Source organism: Epinephelus lanceolatus, chromosome 17 (genome assembly GCF_041903045.1).
Source record: "Epinephelus lanceolatus isolate andai-2023 chromosome 17, ASM4190304v1, whole genome shotgun sequence".
In the NCBI taxonomy this organism is placed as follows: Eukaryota; Metazoa; Chordata; class Actinopteri; order Perciformes; family Serranidae; genus Epinephelus; species Epinephelus lanceolatus.
Genome location: NC_135750.1, coordinates 18,402,979 through 18,429,586, shown reverse-complemented (window position 1 = coordinate 18,429,586; position 26,608 = coordinate 18,402,979). Strand labels below are relative to the sequence as shown.

Genomic DNA, 26,608 nt, shown 5'->3' with positions numbered 1-26,608 from the left:
AAATTACCTCATAGAGACACAAAACATTTACAAGGAGAAGCAAAATGACTGTGAAGCAACCCGAAAAGACCAAAAGAGACACAAAATAACCACAAGGAGACACAAAATGACCCAAAACAGGCACAAAATGACTTCAGTAAGACACAAAATTACCAGAGACCCAAATGACTGCAAAAAGACACAAAACAGAGAGACACAATGACTATAAAGCAACCCGAAAAGACAAAAACAAGACACAAAATAACCACAAGGAGACACATAATGACTACAAAACCAAACCACTATAAAATCTGTGTCTTGCTTCAATGTAGGGTGGTGGAGAGCTTTGCATATCTTTGCCCAGAGGCCATTGTCTCATAATCTACCCATTGCTACACAGGACTAGAAAGCATAAGTGTAAGTGTGTGTTCATCCAAACCCCTCATGCTCAGCTGACTGAGAGTGTACAGGGAGAGTGAAGTATGAAACATGAGCGAAACATGTCTGAAGGATTAACAAGAGGCCCAGAGTGAGTGAAATTAATGGAGGAACTAACTGTGTCAGACATACTTGCAGTAGGTGGAGTGCACAAATACAAACTAGATACAAAAACACATTCAGGAGGGGGAGACCAGCCCTCACTGTACTGCTGTTATTTTTACAACTCAATGTGTCCATCTGCTGGATGTTAGCGGGTCTGCCATGACGTCATCCTTTGGCACAATGAGTCAACACAATGAGAACATGATCTTCTGTGGCAGAAAGAAGGAGGCCGACAGTGAATTAAATACATTATAGTAAAACATTTTTATTCAAAAGCGTCCCAAGTAGAATCCTTTATCATATCTTACAAACATCCGCACAAAAAAAAGGACGACGTGGGTGAGAAGTTTACAGAGAAACATACAGGAGGACAGAAAGAAAAAAAAAAAACTTGATTGGCAAACTAGAAGACAGACATTAACTCCAACCTTCATCCTTATCAGAGCCCTCGCACATCAGAGAGCCGTGTTTGGACCGTAACTTCAAGCATAATCTGTAATCAAAATACGGCTGAATGCGAGGAACCTGCTGTGCTCTTTAAAAACTGAGAAACCGTTCTCTGTTAAAGTGAAATGATTAGACGATGCTACAGGGAGGAGGGTCGTTTGTCTCAAGCATTAAGACTCTTGTTGGCATTGAACGAGATTAGCTCCATGAGTCCCTCCTTTAAAGAAATGAATCACATTATTATGTATTTGGGATTTATATAATCTAAAGTTTAGTGCAGTTTCTCTTCATCGTAACTAATCAGTTTAATTTGAAATCAAAGTTTCACAAAACAAGTTAAATCTTTCCCTATAGACGAACTTGTGCAATACTTATTCTTTACAGTTCAGTCGCAGTTACAAAAAGCAAAAAAACAAAACATGATTATCAATTAGGACGCGTTTCACATTCATGGAAATCAACGTTAACCTGCACACACATGGTCGAATGTATCACCAGTTCTACTCATCATGCTTCAGCTTCTTCCCCACACATGAGCTCCACGTTGAGTTTGCTACTTCTAGTTTTGGCGTTGCACTTAAGGAGGCAATGTGGAAGATACACTGTCTAAAAACTGGAAGGTAGCAGCTTGATTTAGTGAGAGGAGCCACACAGAAGTACAAATTCATTACGGATATGATCAGAAACTTTACCTGAAGCTTCCGTTTTCTCTGCGTCTCGTCACCGCCGGAGAGGTTACAAGACCAGACAGCGCTGAGGGAAAGTCTGATTTCAAAATGGGACTCAATGTGGGGAACAAGAGTTGTCTGCAGAAGACACGTCCAGGTCCAGAGTAACTTAACTCTGCACCTCAGAGACATGTCTTCTCCAGTGTCAGATCAGGCAGTGGTGTTTCGCAGGTAATGTCCTGTTGGAAAAGTAATACTAGCAGATAACCGAGCATCAGTGATCAGGCTCTGAACATGGCTGGTGTTGGTTAAAGACTGAAATGTTACCAACATAAAAAAAAATACAATTAACAGTCATTATTTTCTGTTAAAACAGCGCCGACCAACTAAGCACAGACTGACATCATAAAGCGTCAATAAATAAACGGGACATTTCACTCACTGCACTGAATTTTGGGAAAACCAATTCTCTGGTAAGGCTGGCGTAGTTGTTTTTACATTCATGGGAACGAGGACTGTTAACTAAGTACCACCTCGCACCGCGGCGTGGTCGCGGCCCGCGGCAGAGAGACACAAGACACATAGTACTTGAACTGTTTTACAATCAAGCTAAGAAAGGCACTGGAATATCGTTATACCACATTAGATTCTTATGCTCTCAGTTATCCATCTTGAAAAAGGTAAAAATCTAAAAATCTTTTTTTGTTGGACATCATTTGTTTTTGAAAAATAAAGTTTGACATACTTAAAAAAATTATTTTTTGCACCTTTGACTCATTTTAGCAAGGACAGTTTACAAAAAGTAATTTGCTATATCAAAAAAAAAAAAGGAAAAAAAATGCTTATGGCATTTTGGTTATCAAATGAGCATTTGATTGACACCATTTGCACTAAAAGTCTTGTAAGAACATGAAGACGTTAACTATGGTTTTGTGCAGAGAGGGAAAAAAAGTATTTTAGTCCTTTCGGCCAAAAATCTTTGAGTTTTAGAAGTTTGTGGAAATGCTTCATAAACTGTTGTGTGGCCCACGAAAAGGAAAAGACAGAAAACAAATATAAATTAGTGCTCTGTGTTGGCAAATACTACCAGAAGAGAAAGAGGACGAGAGAAAACAAAAATAATACATATATATATATATATATATATATACGTATATACACAAAGAAAAAAAAAATACTAGGTGGGTCACAGTGCTACCCATTTGGACAGAGATGTGTCTGTTACTAGAGGTGAAATGACAGCGCTACATTTAACAGTGCCATCTTCCATGGGTATAAACAGCACTTATGGAAGTCATAGTCCTCTCCTGCTTCGACATGATAAGGGTCACTGGATGTCCAGTTTGCTGTACTTCACACCACGGTTCCATTGCAATGACCGCAGTGACAACGGCAGCTGGTAGTTACGAGGGACCGTGCCGTTGACGTTTTCTTCAAAGTATTGGAACAGTCTGTACCACCACACCCGCGAGAACGGGTTACTCTGTGACGTCTCCTTTAGCGACTGAAACAAAACACAAAACAGACACAAATACTGTCAGTGTGGTCGTTAAATTTCAAACGCAACATTCCTTATAAGTTAAATTTGAGCATATTTCTAGAACGTTTTCAGGGACTGTCATTTCACGCTGCATTCACGTGACGTCAGAATAATCGTAACAATTAGTTCCTAACTGGGAAAATTCACGTTAACGCCCCCTCAAGTCAAAACAGCAATGGGAAAGTTGGCAAAAATGTTGGTGCACGATTTGGTTTTTATTATCGCATTTAATTTTTTGCTAACATGTGATTTGTAATATGGTTTTAGGTTGTAACTTTTAGTTGCTGTACATGTAGAGTGACCTGAATTACTTGTTAGAGTGTGGGGGGTACTACGGCTTCCTCCCACAGTCCAAAGACATGCAGGTTAATGGTGACTCTAAATTGCCAGTAGGTGTGAATGTGAGTGTGAATGGGTGTCTGTCTCTATGTGTCAGCCCTGTGATAGTCTGGTGACCTGTCCAGGGTGTACCCCGCCTCTCGCCTAATGCGACCCCTAACAGGATAAGCAGTTAGGAAAGTGAATGAATTAAGTTCTTTATCAGCATTAATCAGGTAAAGCAATATTTTAGTAGTTTTAAAGGATGTTCTGGTGTGGCAACAAGTGTTGGACAAACTCACTTTGTAATATAAAGCTTCAAACTGTTATCAACAAACTGTTTAAATACTCTCAGTCTGCGCAATAAAATCCTCTATGTAGTGACGATGCTGTTTCCACGTTACAACTACAAGCTCATGAACATGTTGAAGTCAGAAAAAGCATTTCCCAACTTAAGAAACAGGACCATTCAAGGAGCACGTGAATGCAGCGTTACATTGAGTCAGCTGAACTTTCTGTTCCTAAAATCTCTCACATGGACTCTTTTATATATAGATACAAAAGCAGACAGTGGTGGACGAGCGGGAACCAGATGCAATGTTGAGAAATAATTCAAAGCTAAAATAACCAGACATAATGTTTATTTGGCTAATTCAGTGAATTATATACCTGAAAACCAAAGATACTTCATCATATTAATGCTAAAATAGATAATACAGGACATTTTCAGATCACTAATACATATACAGTGCATAATAATTATTTGTGCTCTTTCAACACATAGATGAGAAGACTGATACCACTCTTATGACTGTACGCTAAGCATGAAGTGAGTGAAGTGAAGCCTGCAGCCAGTTAGCTTACAGTAGCAAAAACACTGGAAACAAGGGGAAACAACTAACTCAGCTCTGTCCAAAAATCCAGCCAGCAATTAACACATCATATCTCAATTGTTCATTCAGTACAAAAGACGAATGTTGAAAACCACAGGGATGTGCCACACTATGTCGAGTCTTTAAACTAAGCTAAGCTAATCGGCTGCTGACTGTAGCTGCATTGTAAGCCTAGAGATATGACTGGTGTCGATCTTCTCAGATAGCTCTCGGCAACAAAGAGGAACAAATTTTCCACAATGTTGAGCTTTTCATTTAAAACAAAAGCTGTTTCAATATAAAAGTAGGAGAAATTCTCTTGCATCTTGAGCGACAATAAAATGTGTAGATGATTAACAATCCATACAACTGTACACTGCAATGGCTCTGCAAGCAGCTGAGAACACAAACTCACATTCAGATTGCAAATTCTCTCCCCTAGACCCTCCTCTTTGTGTACATACTCAACACGTACATGCTACTAAAATACAGCTTACCTTCTGCTCCAAGTTCTGATTTACTTTACTCACTTGACTACAACTTTAGTAAAATTGTTGTGCTTGTGCTGCGTGTTGCACTCACCTGCTGGTTGGCCATGGTATGGTACCACCAAAAGAGGCGTGTAGTGATAAAATATGCAACCACCACGTCCACAGTATAGTGGTCATGGGCCAGAAGGATGCAGAAAATCCCTACAGCACTCAAGGTCCAGCAAAACCAGTGGTACCACCAGAACCGCTTTGGTGAATCTGCCAATCAAACATAAAAAAAGAGCAGTGTTAATACACAAGAGACACAGATCAAACCTAACAGTATCTACTAGAGAAGAGGATGAATTCTCTTTAACATCTAAATGGGCCATTAGGGCCACTGTAGTTGCTGGAAAATCATCTGGCCTCAGAGGTACAGACTGGGCACTGTGGCACCAGAACTGTTAACCAACTTTCACCACTAGATGTCACTGATGTGGTGGCAAAGCAGCGCAGCACCATGTGATGCAGCAGAGGGAACAACTGTTTACTCAAAGCATGAGAAATGTAATAAAGTTTACAACTTGACCCTGCCGTTAAGAAGCAACTGACTTCTGACTCTTGTGCTCTGTGGTAAACCAAGTGGGTGTGCAAACCAGGAACGTTAGATAACGGAAATGCCTGCTGAGGAACAGAAAATGTGGTTATGTAACAGAGTAATGTCTTAACATGCTGATACTAACATGTTAACAGATGTGCAAGAGGATAGCGCTGCAACATTTCCTTTCTGTCTACATTTCCTGATACGATTTAGAGAAGTTCTGTGAAAGCCAAGCGGTACTGGGCTTTATCAGGGAGATACAGATGGCACTGAAAAGTGTAGTGTGTGTGTACCTCAAACAACAGTTATGAAATTGAGCATATGTTGTAACCATAAGCGCCGACCTGCTTACTCTTGACCTTCAAAAGCACAGTCGCCACTTCTGATAAATTCATCTTTCTTGTGACATCTAATCTGACCTTCAGAGGGAAGTGTGCACTAGATTATAGCAGATGAGGTTGTCACACTGAATGAGCTTCTTATGTGGCTTTATAGTAAATTCTTACATAAACCATATTAAAGACACAGAGGTACTTACATTCCTTGATGAAGAGGTACGTTAGCGTCAACATGACTGTGTGGCCACTATACAAGTAATCTCCACACATGGTGTGGGAACCTGTAATGGAGAGGCCCCCACCGGCGATCATCTTCATTATTCTCCTCATCTGTGCCTCCCAGTTCCCGAGAAGCTGAAAGAAACACATCCAGTCATGACACAACCCGTAGATTATTAATAATAAATGAAGTATAATGACTGAGACAAAGTGCTTCCTGTTAAAAAACATACATTAGATGTAAAAGTGGGATGAGGTGATCATCTCAGTAAGACTGAAAGTTAAATAACTGTATTCAAAGTGTGCAGAGTAAAGGACACATGTACTGGCACTCAAAGAATCAAAAGCAAAAGCAAAATTACAGTTTAGAAAACTGGCTACAAAAATTGGCTTTTCAAATAACTATTTAGCCATCAGATAAATTAAGTAGCTAAAAAGAAGATTCATCCTTTGAAATACTAGTAGTAGTATTTTTGAAATTAAAAATAGCAGAAATTTAAAAGCGCATTTCCAGTTACTGCCATTTTGCCTAACCTGACTGGCTCTCGACCTATTTCGTTTAAAGGACCCCTAAATTGACACGCATTTGTTCACAGACCCCACTTTGACAAGACTTCGGGACTTCCAACTAAACGGTTTTGGTTTGATTAAGATCAGAATTCTGGTTTTCAACGACAGAGAGATAACAGTGGAGGAAGTGAAACTTTTGGGCAGAATAGTCACTCTTATGACTCACGTTAGGCTCATTTCTATAGTGATGGGTAAATAGTAAAAGTAAACTGAGTAGACTGGGTTTTTTAGGGGACATCCCTGAAAGTCCCTTAAGGACCCCCAGTTGAGAACCATTGCTCTTTGAAGTTCTCTCTCATAGCATCCGTTTGTGTCTCACTATGGGGAACGCCTCCCGCATGACCTCATCAAAAGCTCAAATAACACTATGCGAGTCCTAACTGGCTGACACTGGTGACGCCTATGTCTAGACCCTCCTCCTTTATATATACACAAGAGTGACATAGCATCAGTTGTCTTTCAGAACACTTCCTCACTTCGAAAGCAATGAGTGTGGTCTGGTGAGACACACACCCATGCTAGTCAAAGAACTGGGGTAACATCCATAACCATAAGGTTTTTTCACCACCGTTTTTTTTTTTTTGAGTGTGTATCCGTACTGCTGGTATTCTGTGTTCTAGCAGCACAACGCTATCTCATCTCTCATCCCTACTCTTCATAATCTGCCGCTTCAGCTGAAGCCTTGCAGCAACGGTCAACATCCAACCTCGAGCCATTAATCTCATACCGACACCAAAACAGCTCAACTCTGTTGTTAAACCGTTTGGGTATGTTAGCCGTGTGATGGTAACAGTTAGCCCTCTCACTGTGTGTGTTTGACTTTGTCCCAGGCACAGAGCTTCAGTCCCGCAGTCTCTTGATAAAAACAGAGAGTGAGGGGCTGAGTGAATCAATGAGCTGCGTGCAGCTCCACAATGAAATGAGATCTGTTTTAAATAGTCAAATTTGCTGTAGAGTTGTGGTGATTGGACAAAATTGTAATGTCGCACAGAATTCAAGGGGTTTGGCTGAACTTTGTTGTTGCCATCACAACATCCTGGAGGGACTGCATGATCCAGCAACCCAACCGAAATGCTGCCCACAATAGATTTACATAAAAGAATATGAAACTGCATTTCTAGAAGAGAATTTTTAATATTACATTGATAGGAACTACAGAAAAGTGAAGCAACCACTCGAAGCTCTCGCTCACAAAAAATGGACATGCACATATCTTACAATCAGTGGTCAGTAGAGAGTACTCAGAAGCTTTCAGCTCACAAACGAGATGTAATTTTTTGCTGAATTCGCCGATTCAGCACGCTTGTCCCGACAGCAGTTAAGTAAGAAAGAAGCCTTTTATGCTCAACCAAACTACAATGGCGAGAGAAATAAAAGTGTGTGTGTTTGTGTGTGTATAATACCTTTGGAGAGCATTTGAAGTGCATCCCAGGAACAGGCAGAGTGGTGATGTACATTGTAATACACCGGTACAGATAAAGTGTGCCCACAATGAAAAAGAACCGCCTGCCTATAATTGACCTGGAAAAAAAAAATGACAGGGAAAATGAATCATATGACATTTTCATTTAGCTGCATTTCAGATTCTATCTAAAAAATATTTGGGCTGACTAAACTTGAGTGTACCTGTACTTGAGTAGAATCCACTGTATCAGCCAGAGTCCCACCAGCAGCATGCCATTAATCTCACAGATGGAGAAGGCCCACTCCACCCTGTCAAACAGGTCGAAGAACTTATCAGGCAGCGGTGGGGTGTGCTCTTTTGGAGGTACTCTCTCATGGACCACTGAGATGACAACCGTTGTAGTAACAAAGCACACCACAGCATAGACGAACGCTATGCCTGTCTTTCCCCACTCAGCAGGGAACGAGGAGCGCATTTCTATTGTAGGGATGGGGATGTGGACCATCTCCATCCTGAAGTCCTTCATCCCCAATGTGCCATTCCTCTGAGGCTTGGTAGTTCCATTAGGTAGTCCACCAGCATGCCCGTTTGCATGCCCGTTTTTGTGAGCCTCGATATGAGTCTCTATTCGCAGCGTCTCAAGTCGCTCCAACAGCTGCTGCCCGCCATCAGATGACACCAGTGAGAGGGGAGGTATCTGGAAATCTGTCTCATTGATCCTGAGCAGAGCAGCACCGTCTGTCTGACGGAGGGCATCAATGTACTCCGGCATCCCCTCTTTGCTCAGCCAGTCAGAGACGTCCTCTGCTGACCATGCTGCCACCTTTTTCATCATGGCCAGTGGGCAATGCGGAGGTTTAGGAGCGTCCTCAAGCTAGAGAGGAAGGTTCACAAGAGGTTTGGCGGTCTATGGGGCAGTGGTAAGTCCTCTCCAGTTTTGGCACATGGTGTTTTCTTGCACCCAGAGGGAGCCCAGCCTCCTCCTGAAGTGATGGAGGGAGAAAGTAGGCAGCAGGGTCACTCAGAATCAGGACCAATAGACAGCAGGTGAACCACAGTGGCCTCCTTTGGCTGTCTTCACCTCATCAGCTCTTCCTCCACACACTGCGCCCCTGTTAAAGGAACAGTAAAATGCTGTGAACCAGAATACAGTGATATCTTCTTATACAACTCTACTGGGTGTAGTCATGGACCGGATGCCTGGTCAGACCTGGAAGCTAGTTTGTATACTCTGAATAATAGAACAGCATGACGCACAGATTGTTTGGCCAAGTCCGAACTACTGAAAATCACAGATGAAACCACTTAAGCTCCATTTCACAGACATGAAACATTAAATGAATTATTCACATCATTCTAAAGCTTTTACAACAATAACAGCAGCAGCGTGAGGACTCAGTCAACCAGTGGGTTTTCCCTCTTTGATCCTCACTTCAGGGAAATCTTGTCATACATCACTGGCATTAGTTCTTTTATACATGACCCGCTTCTCCACTGTGAAAGTGTAAATGAGCACAAGGACTGCATGCAATGGTGCTTTTGAACAACCTTAATGAATGGGTTTAAAACCACTATTGTTGGACAGCGGTGTGTAAACAGATCCAAGGTGCACTGAAGGGAGAGAAAGTGATGGATGGGAAGAGAAAAGAAAACAGAGGCAGTGATTAATCATTCATTTGATAACGGGAACAGACAGGGACAAACAGATAAATCTTAATTTATATAGTTTGATGGAGTGGCCATGCCAACTGACCGTGTAATTCAGGTTACTTTACCACTTTAAACTGTAGCTACAGCAGATAAATGCTATCCTACCAGTTCTTGCCTTTTCGTTTTAGCTTAACTTAGTGTTCGTTTCTCATCCAGGCTTCAGGCATCAGCCAAAGTTTAGCATTCACAAGGACAGGAACTCACACATCTGCTGCATATCATGCGTTTGTTTATAGACCGCGATGTCGGTCGTGGACACAGGGGTGGCCCTGCTTGTGTTCGGGGGAGTGTGAGGTACAGCTGGAGGCAAGTCCTGATCTACTGCATGGATATGAGAGGGAGGATGGGAGGGGGAAACCGACTGCAAGAAGGAACTCATAAATCAGAGTGAAGGTCAGCACTGAGCACTAAGACAGCCCCACCCCTGTAAAGAGGGCAATCATCCAGCCGTCAGGCCCCGGCACAGCCAGCTCAGCTAAGGCCAATAGCAGCTAAATACACTGGCTGGATGGCTGGTTGGCAGGACAACAAACTGCACATCAGTCAGCTCAGCTCAGAGGCCTGTTCATTTAGGCCAGCAAAACAGGGCCAGATAAATGGGCTATAAGCTGGGTCGTCTATGACTCTGACAACACCTGGCATCAGATTTATTCCTGCTGAGGTCTGGAGAACAGTTTGACCCAATAACCCCAGGGTTCGGACCTAACATACAGAGCAAGTGTGAAAACAAACATATGGATAGCATGCAAACAACACAGCTGGAGAGTCCTCGTTGCAACAGCTCAGCTACGTGACAACCCAGCTGTGTACCTTAACGTAGTGTGAAGAGTGCAAAGGAGGGCAGTATTTAGTGGAAATAAAAAAGAGAAACAGAGACAAAGAGCACTTGCATCACTTGAGACAGATCAGAGATTAGCTGTCACTGAGTCAGCTGTGTGCTGAGGACCTTTGGTCTATGAATCAGCTTACAGCGGGCTCGGTGAAGAAATAATCTCACTCGACTGCACTGGCCAAAGGGGAAACAAACTAATCCTGAAATTAATGCACTAACCTGTATTTACCCAGATGTCTGAATGCTGCGGCCTCCCCAGAAATCCTGAACATAAGGGTGTTATTTCAAAATAAGATGTGCTTTGTATTTTGTTGGAAGACAATATGCATGTCCATTTTGGTGCTGGAATGATGTTATTGTTCTTTTATGCAAGCAAAGACCTGGACATGGAGAAATAACAAGTATCTGGCAAACATACACTGACTCACTTGTCAATGGCTGTAACCTGACCCTGCAGGAACACATAGATCCTGCAATAACATGAGATTGTGGAAAATACATATTTCTCCCAAGCAAATCTTTGTGTGCGGAGGTTAACCGACACCTGACGACCATGAAGCAGGCCTTCATACAAATGTTTCTGCCAGAAGCAAAGCAGATGGAAATCTTCATGGCTATATTGTTTAAGGGCAGAGAACTACAGAAACAGAGGAAAGTCTGGAAATGCTTAAGCCTTATGATGTTGTGAATTTTGATCCGAGATAAAAGAAAACATTGAAGCAACTCCCTAAACATAGGGTTCTGACCTTGAAGGCCTTTTGTTACGTTTCAGAGCTTCAGTAAATATGACAGCACGAGAGAAAGACAACACAGGAGGATTGTTTTTCCAGTGTTGAGGTGTGTACTTACTGAGCAGGAGGAGTACTATTGTCATTTGTTTACTTATTGTAGGCCTGCTTTAAAGGGCTGACATCATTCTTTTGAGGATGCATAAGGTGCTGAGGGAAGTGGCCTTTTGTTTTATGTGACCACAAAAAGAGACGAGGCACACACACTCAGCACTGCACGCGTGCATGCGCAGAGAAGATAAAAGCACCAAAGTCTTGGAGGAGTTTTAAAGTCACATAGCTTTAAACAGCTGAACTTTGAATCTTAACACTGCTCATAAACCACACGGAGTTCACACGTACTGAACTGATAAATCAGGCAGCCACTTGTGCCCGTAGATTAATAAACAGGAAGAAGCTCTTGATGCAGAGAGCTGGATTCAAAACGGCTTACTTTTCTTTTATTCTCCAACACTGCATTCACTTCTTTAATCATGTAAATCTGACTGCTGGAAAATTCCCTGCACACTTTAGATGTGTGCTAACTACAAGCCCCCTCCCTCTCTGTGTAAGTGTGTGCATCCATGTTTTACAGCGCACACGTGCTAATCTCAAAGCCTACCAGGAATTCTACTGGTTTCACTTCTTGACATCCACACGTGCTTTGCTGTCATTGTGGAAATGCTCGAGTCAGTTGTGGACAGTCCTCAACAGTGGTGCATGATGGTATCATGGCCTACCACGTGTTTCACGCTGAAAGGCTCGTCCATTATGTAACTATACCCCGACTGTCAAAGAACAATAATATATTTGGCCAGTGTCTAAATTAAGCACTGATAACACTTGCACTTTTAGCGTAAGGGCTGTGGACTGTACAAACCTGCCCAAAGACACTAGGCCAACTGCAGTGACTGAGTATGCAACGCTTACCTTCTGAGGGCTTGAAAAGTGGTTGTAAAAAGTCTGTAGTTTAATCCATCATGTAAATTAGGCTGTGGTCAGCTGTACTGATGGATTCTTAGATTATAGTACATACTGAAGGCACCTAGGTAAATATTAATTGATAACAGCAGTTAAGTTATGTGTTCACTTCCCTGAATCTTCAATGAAACCTCTATCAAACAACTTAGTCATAAGTCTCTGTTTTGCTTAAAGGAAGTGGAGCATGAGGGTTTTGAGTGGTGTGTCACTACAGCGCTTGCTCAAGGGCACCTCAGTGGTGGAGATGCCATTGGAGCAAAAACTACTTAAAAGGGGCTCGGTGGAGTTTTCTTGTAAACAAAGAAAACTAGTTAACAAAACATTGCAATGTGTCCATCCTTGAGCTTTAACAAGCATGCCAGTTGCCTTTCCCTCCTCAAAACAAATTTGCAAAGCCAAAGTATTTTCACTCCAACACTGCTTAAGATAAGATAAAGCTTTATTGATCCCACACTGGGGAAACTCACATGTTACAGCAGCTGAAATAGCACAGATAGAACCTACGTTTACTGGTTTCTTTTCTGTCTTTGCTAATGCATGCACATATCTTGGCATGTTACCAACACTTGTTGATTATTGAAACAGTGTGGTAGGGCTGCGTTTCTTGCCAGTGGCATTGCATGTGCGTCCTTGTGTGCATGCACAAGAAACAAACGCAAGACCCCTGTAGAAAATTATTATTATTATTATTATTATTATTATTATTATTATTTATTGCTGTTTCTTGTATTTTTTTTTTTTTTACCTTTTTTTACATGCCCAGTTTTTTAAGTTTTTAAATATTGAAATCTTTAATCTGACTCTTTCCCCTTGACTGCTGTAACACTGGAATTTCTCAATTGTGGGATGAATACAGGTGTATCTTATCTTACCTTATCTTATCTTACAAACAGATCACTACTAGAGGTCTGACACTTAACAGGGAACCTTTGAGTTGCCAGTATGTGTCTTCAGAAGCACTTGTTGGATGGGCCAATACCTTTCAGACGTTACATTAGAGGGGCTTTGTCCAACAATTTCTGTAACTTTCAGACAATCCAACATTAACACTTATTTCCCACCACAATCGGCCAGCTTTGTGGTGGTTAGAAACGAGCAAGGGTTTAAACTTCTCTCTAGTTCTCCTTTGTTTATTCCTGACACAATTAATTTCACTTTTCAGAGTGCAATACTGTGTGGTTTCCAGCAGAGACTCTGAATATGTGCGCCTTTATCTCTATTTAAAAAAAAATAGCACACCACAATCTGAAGTCAATCAATTTAACCCCAAACTGATTTACAGATCGCTTGCTTCTTCTATTAAGTGAATATTCCATCTATATCACTATCAAAAAAAGACACAGACCCCAAGAAGCAGCATTCAAAGATAAAGCGTAGCTGAAACACCACAGGCGGATAAAAGCTGTTTCATGTCACCACTTCCTCTTACTCTGACATCTCTCTCTGCTATACACACCTCAATCAAGCAGAAATACCACCACAGATTTTTAAAACCAATATAAAATTCTGTTATTAAAGTAAAACTGACAACAGTACTGGGAGCACAAAGTAACTGTGCTCACTTGAAATGAAGTGAATCATATTCAAATAAAACATTACCGCCACTGCACTTCTCCCTCGTGTGGTAAGACGCTCCCCTCAGAAGGTTGTTGGGGCCAAGCCTAGGGGAAGGGGGAGGGTTGGGTGGTTTCACACAAGGCAGTACATGTGACATCACCAGAAAAAGATCCCACCCTGAAGCGACAATATGTCAAGCTGACACAAGCATAAACACACTATCCGTAGCCCATCTTTAGGCAACCAGGAGTGGTACGAAAGTGACTCATTCACAATGGATTTGAATGGCCTTTCTGAGAGGAAGGATGTCGAGTCAGAGTGGGTCTAACACAGACTAACATTAAAACTAAACTGCCTTTGCTGTAAGTGTTATATAAACAACTAGTGTCAACAGCAGCCTGGATGTACCACAGTTTGTTTTCCTAGAGAAACCTGTTGGTCTATCACTGTAGTTTTTACACTGCCTGATGCAAACTTGAGCTTCATACTAAAGGACACCTGTGCTGTCCAACTTGCTGTTACGTGTTCCTACAATCCCTCTTCTCCTTTCATCAGCTCGCCTGCATTGGCCTCAGAGGGGAGGAAGACTGTTTCTCTGACCTGTCGCCACCTTCTGTCTTTTAGCTTCCATCTCTTCCTTCTTTCTCCCCCCGGCCTGCATGATCAGGAGCCAGCTCCTATTGATTGTACTTTCTCCCACTCTCTCTCTATTGCTGCACATTTGTTTTCTGTTGTTCATTTCATTCTTTGTTTTGCTTTTTTATGGCCTTTACAACACTCGCAACTTGTGACAATTGAAATCTCCTGGTGAAAAGAATGGCTTCTGTGAGATTGGCAGAGGTACAGATATGTGAACACGACAGAGATGTGAGAGCAGATATGCAGTACACACACACACACACACACACACACACACACACACACCAACCTGAGGCATACAACAGTTGGCCCTACCAGTCTTAAAACTTCAGCTGGAATATGTAGCTAATTTGCGACGAATACACTATGCCTCCAAGGTAACAGTAAGAAACTCCGAACAGTCACGGTCATAATAGGGGCTTTTCACAACAACAGCGTGTCTGTGCTTGAGCTGGTTGCTGAACCGAATCTCAAACCACTCTGGTGTTTCCACCGAGGAGGAACCCGTCGTAAGTTCAAGATAACATCATTGTGTAAAACTAAGCTCAAATACAGACAGTGAGCAGCAAGGAAAGCTCTGAGGTATGACTGGATGGAAAATGTAATTCAGTTGTCCTTAAAGTCAACTTGTGCACTGCTGATCCTCGAGAAATTGAGAACGGGGAAATGTAAAAACCAGCAGCAAATAAAAAAAAATAATTGAGGATTCAACTCAATAAAAAAAGATGCTGACGGCGTAAAGACTACTTTGTCTCCCTGGATACAATCTGACGAATACACTGACAGAGTCATTCCCTATGTTTGTTTTTAGCAGCCATGTTTGCTGTGATATGAGAGTTGCCATCAACCATCCTGAGTTCTCCGTAGTTGCAGTCGTTAAAAAAAATAATCAGCTTCAGTCATTTTTCAAGGTAAAAGGCCAAATGTTATCTGGTTCCAGCTTATTAAATGTGAGGATTTCTTTGCCTTTATTTGTGTTATGTCACGGCAGATTGACTATCTTTAGATTTCAGACCATTGATCGAACATAACAAGCAATTTGAAGACATCATTGTGGGCCTGGCGAATTTATTTTACTAGTATTTCATGAATGAAATAATCCGTTGAGGAAATACTCTGAGATTATTCGCTAATGAAAATTATCGTTAGTTACAGTAAATTATTTCCTAGGTCTGATTAGGGCAACTTTTAAACTGGTACAAATATGGGTCAGTTCACAAAAAGCTTGCCGGTGCCCGGGTCCAGCACCTGTGATACAGAAACTAAAAAGACAGAACTGGAACCAAATCAAATCTATGCAGTCCCGCACATGGTTTCAGTGAAACTTCTCATACTTGAATGTTTAACTGCTCATGTTGCATTTAACCTGGATATGTCAACAGACATGACACTGCACAACCGGCAAACAATCGCATAAAAGCCAAATGAAGATAATACTCCCCCTCGAAACGCACTTTTTAAAGAACTGCTTTGTTAGCTCTCGCACTGCCTTGTGTGCTGGGGGTGTTGTCCTTTCCTTTGTACACCTTTTTGAAAGGGTAATATCCCTTTACAGGTTTTTTTTATCTTGTGAGGCACCCTGACAATGGCTGATCAACGCGCTCTCACCTGTATCCCTTTACACCTAGTGTACAAACGCCCCACAGGTAGACAATGATAGGCCAATATTTACACAACTGGGCCAGACTGGTTAAAGTGATCATGGTTAAAGATTAACTGTGTATGCTCCAGCGTGCAAAGGGGTTCAGTTTAACTGTTTGAATTTGCTGATACTTAAACTATGCTTTATAGAGTATGGTGCTGTGACTCCTGCTATTTCTAAGAACCTGTAAGTTAATAGCCAGAAAAACTTTGGGAGAAAAATCACTCACACACCTTAAACAACTTGGGTAATGCACTGTAAACTTATACAGCGCTCAGCGACCAGCAGCCTATCGTCTTTGAAGTATTTGGGAAGGACGGACTAAATGAAACAGTGTTTGGCTTCAGTGAATACAGAGGAGATGAATAACATGCTTGGAATGTGCAGCATTTTACAGATTAAAGGGTCAACTCATCCAAAATCACACACACAAGAAAAACATTTCACCACTTGCTAACCATGCACATAGTTTTAGTTTTATGTGCCGAGGCTTTGAGATTTCTGCCATCGACCAAATACATTAGCACTGCTCCAGCAATTTTAAAAAGGAACAAAATTAAAGATTAGAAACATGTTTTTATAATTACAAGCAACAAAGAACATTAATAAATTGACTTGACTTTGTAACTTGCTAATGAATTAAGGGCTAATGTATTTCTAGTGGTTTTTCAGGTATCAGACACTTAACTTTAATGCTTTTTAAGACCTTCTCAAGATAATTTCAAACCAAATTTAAGACTGCTTTTTGGACAAATCATCTTTTTTTATTTAAGCATTGCAGGTAGGTACAAAAGGTAAGGCGTAGTGAGTTAGGTTAATCTAAATTTTGCCAACAGGTCAGTGCAAGTATTAAATAAAGTATGAGGTTATGTGGTAGGTTTAAAGATTTGCACCATTTTTCATGCAGAAGAGCTTGACTCATTTTGACATAAGAAAATCAAAAGATGGAAATTCAAATTTAAGACTATTTACTGACTTTGAAGGCCCAATATTTATGAAATTGAATTTAAGACAATTTAAGACATTTTAAAGACCTGCAGACACCTTGAAAAATGTCTAGTTCATTGCAAGCAATAAATAGGACCATAACATCACATGATTGTATTGACTAAATGATTATTGTTGTGTATACAAGCAAACAATTACGGCTGACACAACTGTAGATTGTAAAAATCAACATAGCCTTGGAGTCGTCAACAAGACCAAAATCAATGTAAGAACCAATGCAGATTTGTGTTGCAGTGCAAGATGGCCTTTAAAGTAAATCAGAATCAGTACAGGCATCAATTTTACATTTTAAAAATCACGCCTACACTTCCACGTTTTGCATCCACAGTTGGTTTTCTATTGTCAAGAAAATGTGTATACTCTACAGCGTCCTTGAGCAACACATTAATCCTCAGCTCAGGGAACAATGACCTACACTAATCTATCAATATATCTGGCATGTTGAGCAACACATGCATACAACAAGCATAAAACAGCTCCTGGACACAACACCAAGCTTGATGTGATAGCACATACATAAGCCTGTATTAGATACAAAGTCATTCACTTTGCATAAAATGTCAGAGCTCTCTTGTCACATCAAAGGTCTAACAACAGATAAGCTATTAGAGAGGTCTTAGCACCATCACAAGCTATTCAGAGCAAGAACAATGTATGAAACTGAGAAATTTAATGTCTGATTACAGCTTTGACTGAGTACAGTTACTGTGAAGTTAAGACCACAGGCAACGACGTCTGATATTTATTTGTGTCAGGGAATAATCAATCTGCTAGCCTTAACAGCTGACAACAGAAGCTCCAAAACACGCGTTGCATAACATCCTCCCACTACTGCCGAGGAATATTGCACTTCTAATTTTGTCAGATAACTAGACTACAGTTGTAGTGGGAGGATGAAATCTAAATAGGAGGTAGAACGAATGATTGCAGTTTAAATGCTTCCAGGGTGGGTAATTTAAAGTGTCGCTTAACTGTGGTCATAACTCCATGATTGACAGATGTAACTACATTTGGAAGGTGTGATACCATTTTTTGTATCATTTTAACACAAATACTTTCATTAAAATGAGCTATTTCAACTCATTTGCATATCAGTTAAAGTGTATTTGCGTGTCTAAATACCTTGATCTCCTTATGATTCACCCTTAAATCAAATAAGTTAAAGCTGATTACGTGTTACAAGGGCAGACGCAACTTCTTCCTCTCCTGCCATTTTACAAAACCCATGAACTCATCTGTCATTACATGATATTATTACAGGAAAAACACAGATTAAGTCTACAATGGCAAATAAACCTAGTCTGAAATGTGCTTCATCATACCGACCTTAGCAGCTCTGCCATCACAGAACAATATTATGTCCTAACAGTCTGTTAATTAACAGAGCAAGCTGTTCGGCCAAGGGTAAAATCGAGACAGGCCATAAAGCATGGATGGCTCTTACAGAAGTCTCAGGGGAGCTGAACTGAATGGCACAACAACCACTGAACTGGTAGGTGCTATCTGCTAATGAGAAAGCCACCTGTAGCTTTATGAGTCACTGATTAGGATGTCAGGCCCTCGCAGCCCCAGAGGACCAGCACACCTCTCCCCTCTCTGTTCATCTGCATGTGGTGCAGACACATCAGAAATTATATCTGGCATAGCACACGGGGGACTTGTTGTCAACAGGGGGTAATTAGCGTGCAGCACGGCATTTAGCCCATCTTTTTAGATATCAACTTTCCAAACTGCGAGTGTCAACAAGACTGACAGCTTAACGGACTTGAAATGACTTTGCATGTTTGAGCAGAAAGATGCAGTTTCCTAACTGTGTTTGGCTGACACTAAAAACTTCTAAATGACACTGTTGAATCCTTGAAATCTAATAACAATGGCTGAGACAGCACATCAGTAAATGTTGTGGTTTACTTTCTTTCACTTGACACAACTCTAAAAATGCAGGTCTGTCTTGGACTTTAACTCAAGGTGAATGTGAACTGTACTATTTAAAAACACTGTAACACAACCTGACAACTATTTTGACCTGTCTGTGAATTCTTTACATCACTATGTTGTATTTTAGGAGCAATAACACACCGCACACTGAGTTTTGGCCCTTGATTTCTGGGTTTCTTTGACCTGCGCAATCTTCCGGAAACATATCATCCATCGTACCCCTTGATTACTTTAAAACTCCATGGCACTAATGGGGGAAAACTAAAACTCCTCCACAATGAAGCAAGTGGTCCATGCCCTCTTTTTTGTTTCGACCATGTCATTTAAGCAATGTACACACTGTTGCATTCTTTAACCAGACTAAAAAGGGGTTAGGCAAGAGGAGCCATGGCGACAACCTTAACCGCAGAGAGAGTTATCAGTCTGTACACTATCTTGTACAGTCATGTATAGTCAAAAAGCTTATTCCCATGTAGGCTGGAACTATGTTATTTCCAATTTAGAAGATTTATGGACACACCATATGCAGAAAATTAACCCAAGTACCTTCCTAATGTCAACTGTTTTAAAATAAAAACAATATTCCTCAAGTGCACAACAGCTTTGGAAAGTTTTTCTGCACAAAAGATGCACTTTTGCACTCTTTTATTGTCCCTGCTTTATTAGTTAGTGTCTCCTTCACATTCACACTTTGTACACACATAATTTGGTTTTAATCAGTGCTTCTTCAAGGACAGCTGTGAGCACAAAATGATAAAAAGACAAAGTCACACCAGCTATCCTCGGTGCAGCGTCATGTTGCATTTAAGTAGGCCAAAATATGCACAAATCAGGGCGGGAGTAGGTCTACAGCGATTAGGCTATTTGAGTTTTTACTTGATGATATCAACTTGCTGCCCTGTTATTTACACCAAACACTTTGCGAAACCTGATTAACATAAGAGGAACGTAGGAGGACGTTAGAGACAAGTCAGGACAGGGGGATACCCAGCTAAGGTGAGCAGGCTACACAAAAGCACAAAGCAGAAAAAAGCTTCCCTTCACAGGGGCGGCTTGCACTACTTAACATTCCTTACCATTACTCCATTCCCTACCCCTGTCAACGTGCATTTGTCATGTACCAGCATCATCTGGTGTAATATAAAACCTTACATATCCTTTCTAATCTTCAAACTCTGCTAAATTCACTTAGTCCGTTTAGCTCCTTCATTGATTCAAACAAAGCCCAGCTAAGTAAGATGACATTAGACGTCTTAAACACCGCCCTTCTGTCCCACAAAGCTTATTACAATTCATCTCATATTTTGACATAATTTCTCTTCTGAAACACACAAAATAGGCTACATAGAAGTGCCACTAGCCTAGATTTCCAAAAAGCAGATGTAGGCCACAGGAAACTGGGACATCATGTGAGTGGCGACAAAACTTCATGTGGTTCTAATTATGGCAGAAACAAGATTAAAGCCATTACATATTGTTTCTCTGGAGGTAAACCATTGATGGAAATCAAATGATCAATGGCTATTGGCTGGCACTAACACTGCAGTACCATATGCCAGAATTACAAACAGGCCAATGCCATCAAGTAATAACATTACCCCAGCTTTGGTTTGAGAACTGGGGCTCTAGTATGCTGGAGAGGAGCAGATACACACATTTGTAAAATGTGTAATTGTTTTAGAAAAGACTAAAATAAATCTTAAGTGCCAAACTTGGACCAATTTTAGCACAAACATTATTTTCTGTCTCGTAAGCTATCTAAAAACAAACTGATAGGCAATATAAAAAGATGAATGTTGAGGAAGTTCTGGGGTTAACAAACCTTATCAGTACCAACCAGCATATTTAATGCAGCATCATCGTGAACCCACAGAGATCTTCTTCAGGGTTTGTCAGGCCGTTGCTAACTGTGTTTGCACTGGCAGCCATGTGTATAATTTGGCTCAACTTAAAATTTACCCTGAGGCTGACCTTCCAGGTGAACAGGTGGTTAGATTACATTACATCTACGGAGGGGATGTTCATATTAGTTGACACTTTCATAGAGGTGTTAATTTAAGTGCATGTTGTAGCATTTAAGGTCATAGTTAGTGGTGTTGCACAGGACTGTATTGTACTGAAAGATGCTGCTTATACCTCACTCCCCATGTATGTCAATGGGATAGACAACAAACAAATACACTTCTTAACGTATTGTAGTCAAGTACGAGAACACTTTTAACCATGACCTCAGTAATAAACATGACATATAATTGAATTTATACACTTCTGACAATGTCACCGAAAACTTTAAGAGGAGAATTTAGTTTAAAAAATCCAATGTGTTCGTACAACCAAGAAGAGTCAATAAATCAGTTTAAAAAACTATTTTTGGCAGATATAGATGAGGAAAGGTTGTGTTAGGGGAGTGCATATTTATTTTGTAACACTGGGTGGTACTTGGACCGTAAATAAACTGGGTTTATTACTTATTTATTTAATTGTGTGGTAAATAAACTGGGGGGTAGTTGTATATTAGTTCGGGATTTGTTAAAATAATATATGCGTTAAAAGAAGAAATGTAAGGAAGGGGTAAGCACATAAAAGTTTTACTTCTACCAACTACTTTTTGGACACTGTTATCTTTGTCTTGTTTATTTTTTTATTTTGGTTCTAAATAAAGTCATTCATTCATTCAAGATAGATGTTGTGGCATTGCTGTTGCATTAGATAACCTCAGACTGTATTGGTGTACCTAATAAAAGTAGCTCCTGAATACCTCCTTTAATGTCATTGACACTGAATGAAGTCTATTTGTGTCAACTGGGTGAAGAGGGATACAGCCTTGGCACATGTTTTTCCTAGTTTTATATCTAGTAACAGCGCTTTAATAAAAGTATTTTAATGATGGTGCTCGCTCTAGTGTTAAAAATATACTCATGCAGCTTTAAACTGCTGAGTGAAAACATCAGTAGATCATCTACTCCATTCAAATGTAAGGTTTTGAAATGAGAATCTGATTCTGACATTTTTGGCTGTTTGTTACTAATATTAATGTGAAATACATGAATTGATGGTGAGTTATAATAGTCGCTGAGCTGAGGTTTAAATCTAAATGTCCATCCTCCTTGTCTGCTGCAGTCTCTCTCCTGGTTGCTGTTGGAGTCTCATCCGTCTGCCTCTCATCCTGTCCTTATGATATCTGTGTGTTTCATAATTTCCTGGAACTCTGTTTCTCTCCTTCAAAAATCAAGATCAGACATTTGCACGAGCTAACACTGACATGAGTTACAGATAAATGCAAACATTGCTGAGAGGGGTGCTAATACCAGTTAGCCATGGAGTCATATTTTTACAAGCTCGGACTGATTCATCAGTCATATCCTGTAAAGCTTTGACAGAAATGACACCTCGCTGTAATGTCTTTCAGGTAATCTGAAGCCTCCATATAGAAGTGGGAGTGTGTTGCATCCAGTCCAGAAATATACACTATTTTTTGGTTCTGAATTAAAGCAGAAATCTTTATGAAAATCACTTAAGACATTAACATTGTACCACTTTTCCAGAGGAAGTTGATGATCCATGATTGCCCAGTATGTTTGGTTGTCAGCTTACACAGTTTTCCAAGGCTGAATCATTGCTGTGCCTACAGAAAACTCATTGTTTCCACTTGTTGATAGTCTGACATGCTTTGCTTTGGCAATGAGGCTTTCTCAGCAACCGGGCTGCATGCATTGGCAACAATAAACTCCATTGACTCACTTTAACATTTTGCCCCCTTGACACTCACTGCAGTCATACTGTTTGTGTCTGTGCAAAGTTGCTTTCTCACCAGTTCCGCCACACAGACACCTCTCTGTTTATTTCGATCAATGTCTCCCTTGGCTCATTTTGTCTGCCCTGGCAGTTTCGCAGTGGTCTCAGTGGATCTTGGGTTAGCATGCCTTGCTAACAGGGCAGTGGCTTCTGTTTTTTTCCTAACGACACAACTGTTCAAACACATCTGTGATCAAGTTTTCCCCCCTCTTTCCCCAAAACGGGAAAAAGGGACGTGTCTGGGAAGCCATGCTAACGTTAAATCAGGTCACCCGCTCCGCCCTGCTCTTAGGGCGAATAAACGAGGCAAACAAATAGACCCAGCCAAGAGGCGCCGGTGAAACAAATGTTTGACTTAATACTCCGGGTTAGTATTTGCATAGGAAAACAGCAGCTGCGAATATAGTCGTCGATTTACTTCAGCTGTAATGTTAGTCGGCACACCTGTGAGACAGCGTTAATAGTTACACCAAAATCATGGCTGACACAGGTGGCTCCATTTGCATAAAAACAATGCTTTCATTCACATTAGGGCCTCGGCAGTTACTCTATAGTATGGCTTAAGAGCTTATAGCCTGACCACCTAAAAATAGATAGGCAAGCTGGCGTCTTCGGTATTTTAGCTAGCTAGCTTGCTAGCTAAACACAGCATACACTGGGCTCGTGAATTCCCAGCGCGATTTGGGGTAACGGTTAGCTATACATGACTGTGGATTACAAGGCTGGACAATGTGTATGTGTTTCTGTAACCTAAATATTAACCAACTTAACGTTCTGTGTGGGCTGAAATCAACGCAGTGCGACCTGAGAGTAACGTTAGCTTCCCTGCCAATCACGTTGGATCGGGATTAACGATAACGGAGGTGATTTGTCGTCAACTGATAAAATGTTTCAACACAAGGCCAGTGAGCAGCAGTACTTAATGCTAGCTAACATTTCGTTTTGTATCAGATAAAACGTTAAGAAGTGGTCGGTCACATAGCGCATACCGACGAGCTACGCACACAACAAAGGTGTTTAACTGAGTTTGTGCTGAAGCATAACACATTAACTAACAGTTATCTTACCACGACTTGGAGCCACAGTGTTAACTGAGCAGCCCCACACAGGGCTGAGAGGGCTCGGAGGGTAGCTCTGTGTGCTCTCGACAAAAGAGGAATAAACATGTGTGTAGTGTAAATACCTTGCCGTCGAAATGTTGAAGGACTTTTCTTCAAATTGTAGTTGATGTCACCGCAATGTGGTACGAATCCCTCTGTGGGTCTCTCCCGTGTTTTCATGGGTAAGCGGCTTGTGACTGGAGAAGCTGGGAGTTCCCTTCATACCGTCACCCGTGCTGCCTTCATAACAATCGGAAATATGTTACACTTATGTGATCAGGCGAGAAATGACGAGGGAAAAAGGTGTGATTGGTCGTAGCAACACATACAAAGTTACACTGTGATGAACTGCATACCTCAAAGTATTTTTATTTGTTTCAATCCAGTTGCAGAACTACAACGACAACCTACAGTCTATGGCGACAACGCATATCTACACAAGCGTGATCAGATGTCGGAGCACAGGAGGAGCACATGAACGCAGCAGTGGTAACAACTGCGAAGAAAATGCAGCGTTGGAAGAGCACAAGCCAACCCACTCACTCATCTGAAGCCATCTATTGGTGAAAGTCTGAGCAACCCAAATATTTTAAAACTGACACTCATTTTTTTAATGTAAACTATTCTTTGATTTTTTTTTTTTTGTTTTTGGTGGGACAGTGCAAATGAATAAATACATATGGTACTGAAATGCCTGAATTAGCCAAAAGGCTTTATTTCATGTGTAGTACCTTCGCCAAGATGTCACACAAGGCTACCTAAATTACAACAAAGCACCAAAAATAGAAGAAATAAAATGATAGCTGAACTATATGGCAAAAACTGCCTCTTATGGATCTATGTTAACTAGGATGACTAACCATGCTCAAGGGCCCATCTGGGGGGGGGGGGTTAGGAATTATTTTGTATGGTCTGGAGGCTTGGGAGTGTGATTTTTGTTTTGTCTTGCCCTGCCAATCTTTGTTTTTGTATTTATTCGTTTTCTATATATGCATTATTATCACTTTTATTCATTCAAATTTGATTTTATTATTTTGATTGTATTTTGGCGGTGTACCGGTACCCTCTTGTACGGATCTCTGCTACCCTGTTGGTATTATTTTTGTTAGTAGAGACTGAAGGTCTCATTTGATATCTAGAACCGTCATGTCATTTACCGTCATTTACACAGATAAGAAGATCATAACAAGATCATTGGATATTTTGGTTGTGAGGGCTTCACCAAAGTTCAGGAGGAGAAAAAAGGGAGGAAATGGGTTATGTGATGGGTCAGGCAGTGATTTACTGAAATCAGTATTACAATATTTACCTTTTTTTTTTCAAGTAACAACATAGCAAATAATCACAATCAACAATGCAATCAACTTTGTTCCACCATTTTAAATTACATCGGACAAAACTGTTAATAAATGCTGAGAAAACCCTTCAATAACTCAAATTTCAATACGTTTCAAATCATTAATTTTGGCAAAACAATAACACACATGATCAAATCATCACGATACAGCCGACTGTTAATACATTATAATATTGAATTGAGAGGGACAGAAGCTTTTGTCTGAACTTTACAAGCTTCACTTGACACCTTAATGAATACTTGCACTCATTCTCGCTCTTCATTCACACTGCTGCTGCTGATACCACTGATCAGCTCATAATGCTTGATAAGACATTGAGTTGGCATATCTTGAATAACCACTGAGTACATTTTCTTCTGTTTAAGCTGAAAAACCATTCATTGTCTCTACAGATAACCCTACAGCTTATCAGTGTTGATAACACAGTTACTAACTCTTAACATAGGCCTACGTGATCCCCTCATGGATCAACAGTGGATCTGTTTTAAATAATCTCTTAGGACGTAATCTGTAGTCACCTCTTTACTGTGTAAGGCATGATTATTGCCTGACTGCCACTATCGCACAGCACAGAGTTTTCTCCAGCTAACTTTAAAAAAAAAATACAGGAATGCTTGTTATAGCCCCAGATGAGTCATAAAAAGCTTTACAACTGAGCACAGGCCATGGCTTTTATTATAAAATCCAACCCCAACATTCTTTGCATTCACTTTCATTAGGCACTCAAGCTTGATAAAGACACAATTTTAACAGTACAGTATGAGCTTCATCCAGATTTGAACCAGCTTTGCAATGGAAACCACATGGATCTTCTCCTAACTGGACTTCCACAAGCCTTTATGCTGTCATTGGTTACTTGCTGTTATCACCCACAGCTACAGAAGACTGTTCATTGACTCCAGGAAAACAGACCACATCATCCCAGTGCTTGCTTCCCTCTACCGGCTCCCACTGCACGTCAGAATTTACTTTCAGTTTCTATTGTTGTTACTGTTATAGTTTTGAATGGACTGGACACTTCAGGAGACCCTCTGTGATGTGTGAACCAAAACTGAAATATGGATTAGCAAATCATAGATCCTGAAGTGGCAATTAATGGATCTTAATAACTAGAAGTATTGGATGTGACACTGGTTAAACAATAAGAAATTATTGACAAAATGTTAACAGAAATTAAGATTGAAAACAGAAGCCTTTTTACTGTTGATAGTGGTGCAACACTCACATTTCCCAGCATGCTGGACTGAGTAGTTTATAGCTGTGTGTTTTTTCTGTGAAGTGCTGTAAAGGTTAGTTTATTCAAAACACACA

At 40.7% G+C, this 26,608-nt stretch overlaps 1 protein-coding gene and 1 long non-coding RNA gene across 3 annotated transcripts in view; one reads left to right on the top strand and one right to left on the bottom strand.

Moving 5' to 3' along the window:
• Positions 1–26,608, top strand: part of LOC144458452 (uncharacterized) — a 206,682-nt gene extending 180,074 nt beyond the window's left edge. The window contains exon 4 of the long non-coding RNA XR_013487945.1: positions 24,326–26,608. This is a non-coding gene — a long non-coding RNA (uncharacterized LOC144458452). The remainder of the gene's footprint in view (positions 1–24,325) is intronic.
• On the bottom strand, positions 768–24,179 carry LOC117247993 (phosphatidylcholine:ceramide cholinephosphotransferase 1). Of its 2 annotated transcripts, none has more exons than XM_033612698.2 (6): positions 24,023–24,179; positions 8,192–9,082; positions 7,969–8,086; positions 5,977–6,130; positions 4,950–5,116; positions 768–3,141 (listed from the first exon to the last, which is right to left on the bottom strand). In XM_033612698.2, exons 2-6 carry the CDS (start codon positions 8,803–8,805, stop codon positions 2,965–2,967), a joined length of 1,230 nt encoding a protein of 409 aa, XP_033468589.1. In that variant the 5' UTR covers positions 8,806–9,082; positions 24,023–24,179; the 3' UTR covers positions 768–2,964. The 2 variants fall into 2 exon arrangements, with proteins under 2 accessions (XP_033468589.1, XP_033468590.1); XM_033612699.2 differs by lacking the exon at positions 24,023–24,179 and adding an exon at positions 13,860–14,066.

Excerpts from the sequence above, each read along its gene's own strand:
- LOC117247993 (XM_033612698.2), bottom strand. The coding sequence starts at position 8,805 with ATGATGAAAAAGGTGGCAGCATGGTCAGCAGAGGACGTCTCTGACTGG. Across the intron at positions 8,087-8,191 it reads TGGATTCTACTCAAGTACAG|GTCAATTATAGGCAGGCGGT; the intron begins GTACACTCAAGT and ends TTTTTTTTCCAG. Across the intron at positions 5,117-5,976 it reads GTACCTCTTCATCAAGGAAT|ATTCACCAAAGCGGTTCTGG; the intron begins GTAAGTACCTCT and ends TTTGATTGGCAG.